The 15,690-nt window shown below is 33.3% G+C and overlaps 1 protein-coding gene across 1 annotated transcript in view; it reads left to right on the top strand.

Annotated features, from left to right (window-relative positions):
• Positions 1 to 526: 526 nt before the first annotated feature.
• The window catches only part of LOC139823231 (kinesin-like protein KIF19), a 97,568-nt gene continuing 82,404 nt past the window's right edge, over positions 527 to 15,690 (top strand). Inside the window, exon 1 of the mRNA XM_071795614.1 lies at positions 527 to 1,289. Coding sequence (XP_071651715.1) covers positions 1,164 to 1,289 — 126 coding nt within the window. The 5' untranslated portion in view covers positions 527 to 1,163. The remainder of the gene's footprint in view (positions 1,290 to 15,690) is intronic.

Raw genomic sequence — 15,690 nt, 5'->3', positions numbered from 1 at the left:
AGACCATGAACAGCTAAACAACCTCTCTATGTTAAACATTGAGTTGGAGTTTTCAGCCAAAATCAATACTGTAATAAAACTTATTCAATAATGTAATAAAAATATTTCGGAGAAAAAAACACGTAGTGATTTTATTTAAAAAATGTTCTATTTTTTAAATTATTTGTCCTTGTTTCTTGCTTCAAAAATGTGTTTTAGTAATTTAATAAATATTAAAAATGTTATTTAATTATTTACAGTTTATTTATTTGGGGAGAGTGGGGCTAGATTGAGGTGTTCGAAGATCACAAGTCCCTGAACGCAAATTTTATAAACGCGGCCCTGCCCAAGATGCTCTCATTCTATCGTTAAACATTACTGTGATAACATTGGAAGAAGAAATAAATAAATCGAACGCAAATGGACTTTTTGCTCTTACTTCAACGATTATGTTTTCTGTAATATAGCAGCGAAAGCAGCAACAGTTTAACCGCGTCATTAATACAGATTGTCCGGTCGAACATCGCGGTATACGGGAGTATATTGCGCGTATTCATCGCGCGTGTAGCGTAAGCTCGTAGCGGCTTTTACATGTGCAGGTGGACAGGTGCTTTTCAGTCGGTCGCCTGACTGTGCCGTGATAACATACACCTCGATTACTTTTCGAGCGCGTTCAATTTGAATTTGCGTCGCGCGTTTATACGATACGCGTTCAATTATTATCTGTAGCCGATGCGTGCACGCAAACGTTTTGTATATCAATTAATTTAATTATCGACATCGCAGGGGATAGTGTTATCTCTCCTAAAAATATATATCTTCCTTTACCTTCTTCCTTCTATCGCGCTTTGTTTTGACGATTTTTCACGAAGCTTTTTCCGTTTTTCCCTTTTTTTATTACCATCGATTTTTGTAAGATTTTATGATTATTCGCATTCGCAAATTGGAGTTCGCAAGTTATAGACGATATTTCGTGACGAAATGATTATCCGCGGACACGTCTGTCCAAGGAAATGTTACGACGAAAATCGATGTGGGTGAATCAAACGGTAACGAGACCTGTGCAAGTGTAAATTTTATATAGATGCGGTATTGTCGGACGTCTCGTTAACATCGTCTAACGGGTCACGCCAATTGATCTTGATTGCATTGCGTTTTAACGACGACACGTGTAATACCGCAACATGAAGATGACACAATACAACAGCGGCATCAGTAGTAGCAGCAGCAGTAGTCGTAGTGGCAGTAGCAACGGTCAAAACAACTTTAAAGATCGCGGAAATGAAGGAACGCTGGAGGAGAAGCTTATGGTATGAGGAGTCACATATTGTGACTCATTTAAAATTGATCAAATCGATTGCGACTCGAAAGTAACTGCCTGTTTAATAAAATAAGAAACGACACGACTGAACTATATAAAATCTCTTTACGAGTTTATTTAAAGAAAAAAATAGCCAACCTAATTTCCTTAAATTTTACGTTATTCACGTGAAGTGTGAAATGTATCCCAGCTTTAGAAATCTATACTAAAACAGAGTAAAACTTTTTCTATTAATTGAATGCTGCACAAATTGTTTCATAATTAAGTAGGGGAAAACTTTTGCGCTTTATCTGTAGTTATATTATTGAAAATATATAAAATATTATCAATCCTATTTAATCGTAAATCATATCAAAGGAAACAATGAAAATTGAAATATAATGTTGGAGTGTCAAATACACGCGAGTAATGAGGATTAAAGAGAGGATTAAAGATTTTTGATAGATAGCGCATATATTCAATGTAAAATTAGTAAATCCTACAAAATGTGTTACAGACGTTTCCCAAGGAAACTAGCTTGTAACTCTTTATGTGAATCCTGTATGTTTCTTTGAAGATATTCTAAAATATTCAAATAAACAATTTTCTGAAATTTTACTACGACGGCCTCAATTTTGCAATTACCTATAAAGAAATTGTTTTGATTCAATCACGTCGTTTATTTCAAAGTATTTATTTTCGATTATGCAATTTTTGTTAATTAACTGTGATTTTTTAATCAGAATATTATCTTCATCCGAATATTTTTTAATCACAATCTCCTTGATCGTAAAGGGATTGTGAGATATTTTAGATTTGTTAGGAGTAACGGTTTCGACAAGAAGTTTGCGGAATAAAAAGGTCTCGTTAGATATAGGTATATGTAATTTACGGTTTAGACAATGCGCTGAAGATGACCCCAAAAAGGGTCGAAACGTACGTGATGTAATTTGACATATTAATCGTGATGTAATTTTGACATAGTAATTAACTTTGTATAATAAATTTTAGCGATTAAATATCACGCTCGGCTCTTATTGCCTAAATTAACTTGAAAATTTTAGATTTGGTTATTATCGAGCAATAATAAATAATTTTCTACATTAAGGAAAAACATTTAAAAAATATTTTTATCTCTTATCATATTGTTATAGACTTATAATTATAAACTTTTGAAAAATTTTCTCTTATATTTAACGCGTTTAATATATAATATGCTAATTTTACTAATTTGTATCGATTGTACGTATATGTCTGTGATTAAATAAATGGAATTGCAATCAACGATACGTAACAATCTTTTCATCAATACCGACGGAATTGCACATATAAAAACTATAAAAAGCGTTATTGTTTAAACACGAAATAAAATTTTTATATGTTATATAATACCCACAGTTTTGGACTCTGCTTTCAAGAAAGAAACTTTTAAACCTTTTGACAGTTATGCTAATATGCAATAAATACTTTTCATTTACGTTGTAAAAATGTTGAAGTTTTATGAAATTTTATTCAGAAATATGTACTTTAGAGATATTATTTTAGAAAAAAATATACATATATATACATTTATACATTTGTATTCTTCTCCTACTACATATATGTTCGCGTGAATTGAATATTAGTCGAATAACATATTTGGAAATGTAACAACGAGGTGTAAACATATTTTACCTTTACTGTTTTTGAGCATATAGTAGATAAAGATGTATACTACGAGAAGATAATATTTTATATAAAATGTTTCTACAATCCTTACTCTTGTTTTTAGTCACATATATCTTTAACTTCAAATATCTCAGAAACTATAAAAAACCACTGCCTGATCCAAAAAGCGCGTTTTACTTAAGAATTAAGACCTTGGCTATTTTAGGCGAAAAATATGCTTGTGGGCCAAAAATGCCTTTGACAAAAGTTAATAAAATTATAAGAAAATTGCTTTCTGGAGGTTTTTAAGTCGCTGAATCTAAATCTGAGGTCAAAACTTCGAAATTAAAAATAACAGAAAAATTTATAAAAATTTTTATAAATTAATTTTATTTAAACTAAGCGATATTTTAAATTTTTTGGCTGTCATATTAAATCTGTCATTTTAACTATTAACAAATTTCGATTTTAAAAACGGAATCAGCGGCTTCAAAAACCTCTCAAAACTTTTTATGCAATTAAACTATATTTTGAATGGTCATATTAAATTTGCTGGTCCTCTTCTAAAAAAAGCATGTCGTAGGTGTTGTTGTCACTTTTCCGCGATGCCGATTGGTTCTCTTGCTGCGCTTACTTCATTTGCAGCTGTCATTGTATATTTTGACAGTTGTGTGTATCAAGGGTTAATAGTGTAATAGTACAATAATAGCATAATGTTAAAGCTAAATAGCGCGCGCGAAGCGCGCGTCTGTAGTGTCTAGTCATATTAAATTTGCCATTTTAAATTCTGGAAATTTTATTTTGAATTTGAAAAAATCAGCAGTTTCAAAAACTTTTAAATATAAATATTTATGCAAATTGACAATTTTTTGTATTTTTAGTCAGCCATATTAAATCCGCCATTTTAAATTTCGCAATTTTAATTTCAGATTTGAATTTAGCCATCCCAAAAACTAATTCCATTAAAAGTATCTTTTCTTGAATGCGGATTTTTTCGTCATAAATAGTTCTGGCTAGGGGTTCTGGCCAGTTTTTTTGCGGATATTTCCGTCATTGATAATCAAGGGGTTAACCCTCTGTAACATATGTCAACGTTATTCATAACCTGTGTAAGTTTTTCTGTATATTTACCAAATTTAAAAAAAAATTTTTTTTAAATTTCTTGTCATATTGTTATAGATCATGAATTTAAAAAATTATTTTGTTATTAAGTTATTAACTTTATTTTTGCAAAGTTTCAGATTTTTAGGAACTTTTGGGGTGTCGAGCCTTCATTATAAAGATGGCTTTGTAAATAAAAAATGTTCATATTTCGTCAGAGGAACACTTAAATTTTGTTTTTTTTTTTAAGAATTTAACCTTTTTGAGCGATTAGTAATTGCAAATTATTAATTCATAGAAAGTTATGTTTATTTATAATTTCATGTGTTTAAAATTATTTGCAAAATTTCTTTTATAATCTTATATAATCTTATTTTACAGTATATAAATATATTTCTTAACCATTATGAATCTTAATTCTAGTAATATCTCTAGAACAGTAACTCTCGAAATGGGTAATTATTTAGATTAATGAACCCTTCTTCAATGACCTTAACCATGACATATATTATATAGGTCACTCTCCTAAGTAAACCTTCAAAAGGTTTTAACCGTCGCTCGTTGTTTTATTAACAAATTATTAACAAAAAAGTTTGAGAAATATAACAGTTTGTGTTAATGATAAGAAAAGTAATTTGCTAATATGTGTGTGTATAGACAGTACAGATGTAGGCGGGAGAGGGGCGGTAGCGCCTGAGATAAGGGTGGGTGGGGATGGACCTCGGTTCGCGTGGAAAGTTGAAAACCCGAACCTTACAATGATATACCTCGTTTCGTTTTAAAAGCAGGGGTGGGGTGGGGTTGACTTCGCTTTGCGTGAATGGTTCTCTGATACAGAATTGTACGGTTCGGGTTTTCAATTTTCCACGCGAAGCGAGGTCCACCACAACCCACCCCACTCCTGCTTATATAACGAAACGAGGTCTATCATTGTACGGTTTGGGTTTTCAACTTTCCATACGAATCGAGGTCCACCCTTTGCTTGCGGGGAAGGGGTGGTATAAGTCCTTTCCCCGCTTAAATGTGTACTGTCTATACTAGGGCTGTTACTTTTGACAACTTCAAAGTTTCAAAGCTTTGAAAGAATTCAAAGCTTCGAAGCTTCAAAGTTTCGAAAAATATATTTGTATGAATGGCGATTTATTTAGACGACGCTAAAAATATTGTAAATAAAAAGAATTTATTAATAAACGTGGTTTGTTTAAAAAGTAATGACTGAATTTTTTTCTCAATAACTGATAACACTGTAAAAACGAGACTGCAGTAGATTGAGAGCTATATAACGCTGCTTGATTTTCTTGTGTTTCATTTTCGCGACGCGCGCCCAAACATACAGTTATACAAATAATTGAAATAATTGCGTAAAAGAATGATTAATTTGTAAACGTGGTTGGTTTAAAAAGTAATGAGGAATTGTTTTTCGCATAACGCAACACGGTAAAACACGAAGAGCGCAAGTAGGATCGAGAAGGGGCTTTAAAGAGCTTGCGGATGTTTGATGGAAGCGTGTTATCAAATTGAAATTTTAACTGAAGCCATCACTCGTATGATTTTAATGTGATATCTTAAAAATTATTGTCGATAACTGCTACCTTATCATAATAAGAATCTCTTTTGTTATGTAAGTATAGGGTTTGTTTTTTATTGCTGAACTGACTGTACTAGTTCAAAGTTCATTTTTTTTCTTCCAATGTGGAGTAAACAAAAACAAATTATACTTCAATCTGTCTAAATGCCATGTAATCCACTTCAGCAAGAAGAAAAGTGTGTATAAACATAATTATATCTTATTCGATACTCTTCTGTCTGCGTGCGACACTATACGTGATCTGGGTGTATGGTTCTCTGCGGACTTATCATTCGACAGACATATCCATCTTATTACAAGTAGTGCGTATATATATATATGTTTATTAACTTTAGCATTACAGCCAGAAAGTGGACTTGGTTTACAATAAATCCTTAATCTCTCATACTTGCATTCAATCCACGTATACACAAATATAAAAAAAATCCTATTATAAATTATACAAATATAAATAATCGTAGCTTCTTATTGCACTATCTCCTAACCTCACAACCTATTGACATTCTATATCTATCTTCTTTTTCTTTCGCATTCCTTTCCCTTACAACTTTCAACAATACCTCCGCTTTGGTGGTGTCCAATTTATCGTTCCAAAGTTTTTCCAATCTTTCCTTACTATCTTTTCCTAATACAGTAAACCATTCCTTTGTCTCAATACAATCCTCTACGTAGTGTTTCATGCTATCCTTACCTTCGTTGCAAAACATACACATCCGCTTATCCTTTTCTAACCAATACCTATTTTCTGATTCTAAGTTACCGCATCTTAAATTTAACAGAGCTCTGATACTATCCCCAAGGTCTTGCCTGTCTAAATTATCCATCCTTAAATAGCAGGGACCTTCGAAATCCTTGCTCAACTCCTTGTATTTCTTATTATACCTTGATTCTAAAATTCTATTTTCCTCTAACTGCCTCTGAACATCCTCATCTCTATTCCTCATTTTTTTACCTAGATTCCTCCTTTCCCTTCTCAAGGCTTCCAAAGCCACTACACTCCACCCATTCCTATTAAAATATTTCTCCCTTTCCTTTCCATATCTATTATTCCATTCATTGCTTTCTTTATCTAACCAACACTTTTTAATCCACCTTTCTTCACTTGCTTCCCTGACCTTATCCTCAAACTTCATGGCCCTAATTCCCCAACCTATCCTTAGTTTGCTCATTCTTAGTTCTCTAGACATCATATATCTTGGAGTGCAAAACTTTAATTTAAAAACCCATCTCGCGTAATCTAACATTATCTTTTCTAAATTCTTTCTTTCTTCCCACCTCCATAATTCCACACCGTATGACATCACGCTCCTAACTAAATATCTAAATAACATCCTTCTTTTCCCGAGAAAAAATGATTAGATATAATCACATATGATTATATAAAATCGACATTAGATATAATTAGATATAAAAAATGGCCCGATATAATTGTATATAATTATATATAACCACATATAATTATATAACCATATATGGTTATATATAATTGTATGTGGTTATATCTAATTATATTTAATGTTGATTTTTATATAATCATATGTGATTATATCTAACATAATAAATATTTTATATATATTAAAAAAGAATTCTGTTAACTTCGATTAAGGAATAAAGCATTGATAAATTAAGTGTATATTTTTTTCAAAAGCCAGAATTAAAAGTGAAATGATTTACATATAACTTGGCGCTGGTTGGCGTGAGATACTGCCGTGTCTCTTATGATACCATTCTTATACCATTGTTTGTCAAATTTTAAATACGAGAAATAAATCCTATCGGATGCCATCTATCGGATAATCCGAATTTAAGTTTATATATGGCTATATATAATCATATATAATCTACATGGATAAATGCTTAATTCTTACATATATATATATATATATATATAATTTATATAAATTATATATCTGTCAAATATGTGAACTTATATATAATCATGTCAAATGTATGTGAAACTTATATATATATATATATATATATATATATATATTAATAGGATTCGTTTCTCGTATTTAAAATTTGACGGACAGTGGTATAAAAACGGTATCAAGAGACACGGCACTATCTCATGTCAAGCAGTGCCAAGTTGTAATATATGCATGGAATAAATCATTTCACTTTGATTCTATAGCTTTTGAAAAAATATACATCTTAACTTATCAATGCTTTATTATCGAAGTTAACAGTTCTTTTCCAATATATATTGACTATATATGGTCATATATGGTCATATATGATTATATATGATTATATATAATTATATATGATCATATAGAGACAAAATTCATATATAATTGCATTATATATAATTATATATGTATATTTATATATCTCATCAGGAAGATGTCCTGACTGACTCACTCACTCACTCACTCACTCACTCACTCATCAACGCTCAGCCCAAACCCCTGAACCGAATTTTTACCAAAAGTATATGAAATAATGGTAGAATTTTCCGGGGAGTGCCACTATGTGTATAGTTTTTTGTTACCGATTTTCTGGAAACGATTTTTTTAATTTTTCCTATTTTTCGAAAAATAATTGATCAAATCTCAACAAATTATAGATCAAACAAAGATATAATTTTTCGAGGAGTACTATGAAGTGTATATTTTTTGTTACCGATCTTTTGGAAGCCGGTATCGAAAGAGAGAGACTATTTGCGTGTCTGATTACATATGTCCTTCGGGGCGAAGCCCGGGTAACCAGCTAGTAATTATATATAATTTTTTCCCGGGTACGCACACATGACCTGCAGTATTATTTTATAATTCTGAATTATAATATTATGTAACGAATTTTTGAATTTAATATCTATAATATATATAAAAACGATTCAAATAAATTTTTAAATTTAGGATTAAATATCTGCAGCATATATGATAACTTGCGAATCTATATCTATACAGATATAGTGCTATATCTGGTTGTACATAGGACAAGATTAGGCATATTAATATATCTGGCTATATATGACTTCATATATAGTTGTATATAATGCTATATCTAGTTATATGTAGAGTGCACTACTCATATATCATTATATCTGGCTTCACATACATTTATATACGATTAGATATAGCGCTATTTCTGGTTGTATATAGCGCCAAATTAGTCACATTAATATATCTGGCTATATATGACTGCATATATAGTTGTATATAATGCTATATCTTAATGTTATATGTAGGGTGCACCATTCATATATCATTATATCTGGCTTCACATAAAATTATATCATTTATATACAAGTAGATATGGTGTTATATCTGGTTGTATGTAGGACCACTGATTGCACATGTGGCCATGTATAATTAGATATGACCCCATATAAAAACATATATAATTATATAATTATATATATACCAGATATAATTATATATGATTATATCTAATCATTTTTTCCCGGGTTAATAAAATCATTCCTACAAATCCTTTCTCCTAGACCCCAGGTCCTGTTAGCCGCAATCCTACCTTTTCTACATAATTCCTTAATATGTTCTGTATAACTACCACTTCTGTTAAAAACAAACCCTAGATATTTAAATAACTTAACCTCTTCGATTTCTTTATTCTCCTATTTCCATTTTTCTACCTTTTCCCTACCTCTCTTATTGAACACCACCATCTTAGTTTTCTCAGTACATAGAGTCATTTTTCTTTTCCTAAAAAATCTCCTAATTGTATCCATCATATCTAACATCGCATCCCTATTTTTAGCTAAAAATACCATATCATCGGCATACTCCAACGACCATACTCTTACATCTCTCAATTGTACACCGCCTATGTTCCTTTCCTCTAATTCTTTCCTAATCTCCGCAATATACAGGTTAAACAATAGCGGACTCAGAACACAGCCCTGCCTAACTCCTTTTGTTATGAAAAATTCTTTTGTTAATCTTTCCTTTGTTTTGATAGCTTGATAGCTACCTTGGTAATCTCATAAATTCTTTCTGATTTTCCTATAAGATCTTCCTCTAGTCCCATCTTCCTAAGGATCTTCCATAGTTGCCCTCTCTCCACGTTATCAAAGGCTGCCTTCAGGTCCACGAAAAGTGCATATACTTTACCTTTTTTTCCCTTCTTTTCTCCTCTCTGGGTTAAATGGTCCAACACAAAAATATTGTCCATAGTTGACCTCCCTCGTCTAAAACCGGCTTGACTCTCTGGTAACAAGCCTTTCTGCTCAACAGATTTCTCCAACCTTCCTCTGATAATTTCAGCATATATTTTGTAAGCTGAGCACAGAAGAGAAATACCTCTATAATTTCCAACAATGTTTTCGTCGCCTCTTTTATGTAGCGGAACTATAATAGAGGTTTTCCAATCCTCTGGTAAAATTTCTTCCTTCCAAACCTGATTTAAAACCTCTACTAGACCTTTCCTAACTGCACTTCCTCCATACAACCAAGCTTCCAGCGGAATTCCATCCACACCTACGGCCTTGTTTTTCTTCAATCTCCTTATTGCCTCAGCTATTTCTTCCAACTCCAACTGTGAGTCAATTCGAACAGGGCTTTCTTCTTTAGTTCCTATGCTGTATTCTCCTTCGTTGCTTTCCGCCATCTCCTCTGTACCCCGGAGAAGCTCTTTAAAATACTTCATCCATTCTACACCGCCAATTTTATTTTCCTTCCAGACCTTTTTCTTCCTCTTCCTATTAATAAATTTCCAGATATCTGGCCCGTGCCTTAGGCTCTTCAATTCTTCCTCTTCTTTAATTCTCTTCTCCTTCCTCTTCTGTTCAAATAACGCTTTCATATTACTCCTTTCTTCCATATACCTTCCTCTTCCTACCTTTCCTCTTCTCCATTTCATGTATATCCTCTTCACTTCTCTTTTCTTCCTAGTGCAGTTTCTGTTCCACCAGTCCTTAAAACCAATCTTCCTCTTTTTAATTATTATTTCCTTCCTTATCATCGCCTCTTGAACTATCTTCTTAAGTTTGTTCCATTTCTCTTCAATTGACAATTCCTGATAAGCATCCTCCCAAATAGCCTCTTCAGTTTTCTCCTTATAACATTCAATAACCTTCTTATCCCAGCATATTTTCCATCTTGATTCTTCATTCCTATTTTCCACCTCTTCTTCCTGTGCTTCCTGATTCTTACCTAGCGCCTTAACTCTTTCTTCTAACATCGCGACTAAAGGCATGTGATCCGAGTCCACTCTCGCATCTACCTTAAATTCCCTAATTCTATCATGTATTTCTTCGCATACAATCATATAATCTATTACGGAGCTACCCCTTGCACCTATAAATGCCCTTAGCCCTCTAAAAAACAAAATGACGGCTTTTCCCAACCCCCTTTTTAATAGATCTCATCAGATTTTTTGACTAGGGGCCTTATCTTTATGAGTCATTAAAAATTTATTACTATACCCCAACAAATGTTTTTATTTATGTTTAAATTAACTGGCCTTATACTATTCGACTCCTCTCGGACAATCTTAGGCGTGAATATATCAGTTGAAAAAAGACTGACCATAAAATATCATCCGAATTATGGGTCTGCTTTCTATTGCTAGTACTGGCTGCACTAGTTCAGAGTTGATCTTTTTTATTTATTTATTTATTTATTTATTTATTTATTTATTTATTTAACGGGATATAATCCCTTTAGTACAATTAACAAAATGACAACTATTTAACGAATAGTTTAACAAATAATAAATGCATAAGCAAGAAAATTGTTAATGAAGACAATGAATTAATGATCGTTTAAATGAGTCGATGGTTTTTTGAAAAGAGTCTAGACGGTCGGAAAATTTATTAGCTAATAGGTGGATTTTATTTAAAGGCTCGAATTTTCCGTAGGATGTGCGGTGTAACTCCTCATAAAACATCAGGTTGGATTTGAGAGATCTGGGGCCCGATTCTCTAACGAGAAACGTATGCGCAAACTCTGCTCTAACAGAAAGGCTGAAAATTGATTGGCTATCGCACAGTTTTTAGCCAATAAGCTTGCAGCTTTTCTGTTAGAGCACAGTTTACGCATACGTTTGTCGTTAGAGAATCGGGCCCCTGGTTGGGACATGTAAATGTACACGCTGTAGTAGGTCCGAGCAAGTAATATGACCACCAATCAATTTGAATAAAAATAACAGGTCAAAATATGTTCTCCTTTCACTCAGTGTTTACAGATTAGTTTTGGCCAGTACGAAATCATAGTTATGATCGCGTAGATGTATAGGGTTATCTGTAAGGAAGCTAATTCTTCGAAGAAAACGATGTTGGATCTTTTCAATTTCCCTAGAGTGATTGTGTTGATATGGAGCCCATACAATAATGGCGGCATATTCCAAGCTCGGCCTGACCAAAGCGCAGTACAGCATTTTTAGTGTATGAATATTTTTGAAATATTTACAGGATTGTAGGACAAAAAGTCCAGTTTTTTATACGCACTACTTGGGACTTGGTTAGATGGCGTGTAAGTGAGCAGATGTGTGAAAAGTTTGTGTGGTGTATTTAAGCGAATTTTAAGTAGGTAGAGAATAGCGAGCGATAGCGTAGAGGAGTAGGTAAGTCGGTGGGAAGGCCCAGGATAAGTGTAAGTGGAGGCAGGACCAGAAGTAGCCGTTTCTGTGAGTATTTCGTCCCGGAATAGCGAACGGTAGCCGTGAGGTTATGGCGTCGCGTAACTCGCCGAGCGCGGGAAACGCGGGCAATGTCGGTAACAGCGGTAAAACGGGTAAAATAGGTAGCGGTAAGATCGACAGCAAAGCAGATGGTAAACAACGCAAATTAGTCTTAAAGTGACATTTAGGGATGAAGAAGAGTTGAAACAGAACATAGGTACAATAAGAGATGAAATAAAGGGAATGAAGGAACACAGATATCCAAGGAGGTAGGTAAAATTGAGGAGGTAAAAGAAAGTCTTGCGAAATACATAGAGGAAAGGAAAAATAAGGGAGGACAAATCGAAGAGAAATTAAGGGAAATTGAAAGAAAGTTAGGTTGGTTGGACCGGTGCGAGAGAGATGAGGATAGAGAGAACGAGACGGATGAAAGCGAAAGTCAGAGAAGTGTTAGCGAGAGCAGATCTTCCAGAAGGAGTAAATGGAAAAGTAGCTATGCGGGATCTTCGGTAAGTGAGGATAGGCTAAGCGTCAGGGAGGTAGGTAAAGCTTAAGAGATGGATAAAAGATAAAGAAAAGGAAGACAGAAGGAATAACGTTGTAATTAAAAGGATAAATTTAGAACAAGAAAGAGACTGGAAGGAATGGGCTCAGAAATTTTTAAGAGAAAAATTAGGTGTAAGATGTAATGTCATTAATGTAAGGAAAAGTGGCACGGTTACCATAGTTAAACTGGAGGAGGAGGACAAGAAAGAAGTGATAAGGAATAAGTACAAGCTAAAGGGTGGAAATATCTTTATTGAAAATGATTTAACCTGGGAGGAAAGGAATAAGGTACAGGAGGAAATTTATAGATGGGTCAAGGTACAGAAAGGTAAAGAGGAAGATGTTAGAGTAGGTTTTGCGAGAGTAAGAATAAAGGGGGTGTGGAAATCGTGGGCAGATGTATCGAGGAATTTTGAGGTTAGAGAAAGCAGTGGAGATAGTCAAGCGGCAAGTGTTGAGGAGAGAGTAAATGAAAATTTAGCGTAGTGAGCCAGAAGGTGGTAGAGATTGAAAGGGATGATAAGAGGAAAGGAAGGGATGAAGGTAGGAAGGAGGGGAAGGACGGAGAAACGATGACTAGAGGTAGGAAAATTCTTTTTTAGAATGTGGCGGGAATAAATAACGAGGATATAGATTTTTCGGGTTATATTACAGAGTTTGATTTTATAAGCCTGAGTGAAACATGGATTGATTTTGATTGTTGGGAGACAATTAAAGTAAGGTTACCGGATACACATTTGGAAGTGTAGTAATGCTACTAGGGTTAAAAAGAAAGGAAGGGCAAAGGGAGGTTTCATTTTAGGTAAAAGGAAAGGATGGGGGAAAGAAGGATCAGAGTTGATTAAGAAAGAAGAGGAAGGGTTAGTTTTGTCAGAAATAATTGAGGAAAATGGAATAACAAACATCATATCAGTATATAATAGAGAGGGATGGAATAAGATGGAAGAGACCCTAGATATTTGGATTGAAAAGTTAGATAGAGAAACCATGATTATAGGAGGAGATTTTAACATTAGAACAGGAGAATTAGATGGCGGGGAGGAAGAGGAGGGAGAGTGGAAAAGGAAAAGTAAAGATACATTAATAGGTAATGGAGGTAAGAATTTAGTAGAATGGGTACATAATAATGGTTGGTATATGCTGAATGGTATAACAAAAGGCGATTGGGAAGGTGAATATAATCTCGCCTTCGGCTCGTGCGTCCACTCCGCACTCGTGTCCAATTTTCAACTTCCCGCACTTGTTACACAAATAACTATTGTACTACAGCTAGTGGGAAAAGTGGTCGATTCTGAATGAGTGTGAAGTTGCTTCGCTTCGCTCGTGCGACCATCACACTTATTTGGGCTCGACCACTTTTTTTCCCACGAGTTGTTCATACTATTTTTCCTAACAAGAGCGTGAAACAGGCCGCTTTTCGCGCTTGTTTTACAATTTCATTTCTCCACAGTTAAGAAATGGCTCCATTTCTCAACGCTTACGTCATCGATGCAAAATGGATCGTTTTGCTCACTCAAAACAAGCGCGAAAAGCGGCCCATTTCACGCTCGCGTTAGGAAAATGTTATTTATTATTTATTAATAAAGTAAATAATCGAAAACTATCATAATTGTTATATATTCAATTTATAAAAGCTCAAAATAATGACATTTTCCTATAGAAATGCATATTTCCAACAATCTTCCTAAAATTGCACTCTTTACACGGCTATAACTCAAAAGTTATTCACCGCACGTAAAAAAGTTTTAGACAAATGTTGTAGAGAATTTTTTTCTTTACAAGACTGATAATTATTATTTTTAACGAAAAATTAAGCGGAAACGAGATATTCCGCAAAAACCGTTTTTAGCCCCCTAAAAAACAAAATAGCGGCTTGTCCCCCAACCCTCTTTTTAATAAATCTCCTCAGATTCTTAACTAGGGGCATCATCTCCAACAAATCACGTATATGCTAAAAAAATGTGTAATTAATAAACAAAAATAAATAATTCAACAACTATTCTTAATAAATATATATTAGATTTTTCGCCCGCGCTTTGCGCGGGCTCAAAATCTATTCCCCTCTCTCCCAACTCATTCATTAATTAGGAGCACCAAATTTAATATTCTTTCTCCTCAAACTCTAACCTACATCTTTGAATTCTTTTTTAATAAATAATAAATAATAGATAATATTATAGATGCAGATTGTAGCATATTGTCAAATATTTCAAAAATGTAATCCCCTATATTGAAGTCTTTAAATTTTATATTTGCTCGCGCCTCGCTCGTTTTCACCCTCCACTGACCCGTCATTATTGACTCTCTCTCATTTTATTTTTTTCTGTTCCTCCTTGTTTCTATTTTGTTTAAAAATTCTACCGGGTTTAGTTTTACATTTGCTGCCTTTCTGTTCTAATATCAATTTATTTATTCTTTTTTTTCGTCCGCGCTTTGCTGCGCTTTCATCCTCTGAAAAATTATCCATTAATGAAAAATTAAACTTATCCTCCAAAAATTAAACAAATGTTGGCACTGGTTTCAAGAAAATCGGTCCATTAATACTTATTATTTCTCAAAAAATTTTGAAAAATTGTGAAATCGGTTTCTAGAAAATCGACAACAAAAAATTATCCATAAAAAAATTCAGCTTAATATCTCAAAATTTGCGGTACCAGTTTCATCAAAATTATCAACAAAAAATTATAAAAATTTTGGCACCGGTTTCAAGAAAATCGATCCATTAATGAAAAATTAAACTTATCCTCCAAAAATTAAAAAAAATTTGGCACTGGTTTCAAGAAAATCGGTCTATTAATACTTATTATTTCTTGAAAAATTTTAAAAATTTTGAAACCGGTTTCTAAAAAATCGGTAAAAAAAAATTATCCATAAGAAATCAGCTTGATATCTCAAAATTTGCGAAAATTGGAGCAATCACGTACATTTTTTTTAAACAGAAATT

This window comes from Temnothorax longispinosus, chromosome 12 (assembly GCF_030848805.1).
Source record: "Temnothorax longispinosus isolate EJ_2023e chromosome 12, Tlon_JGU_v1, whole genome shotgun sequence".
NCBI lineage: Eukaryota > Metazoa > Arthropoda > Insecta > Hymenoptera > Formicidae > Temnothorax > Temnothorax longispinosus.
Note: the sequence above shows the minus strand (reverse complement) of the source record. Positions and strands in the feature narration are given on the sequence as shown.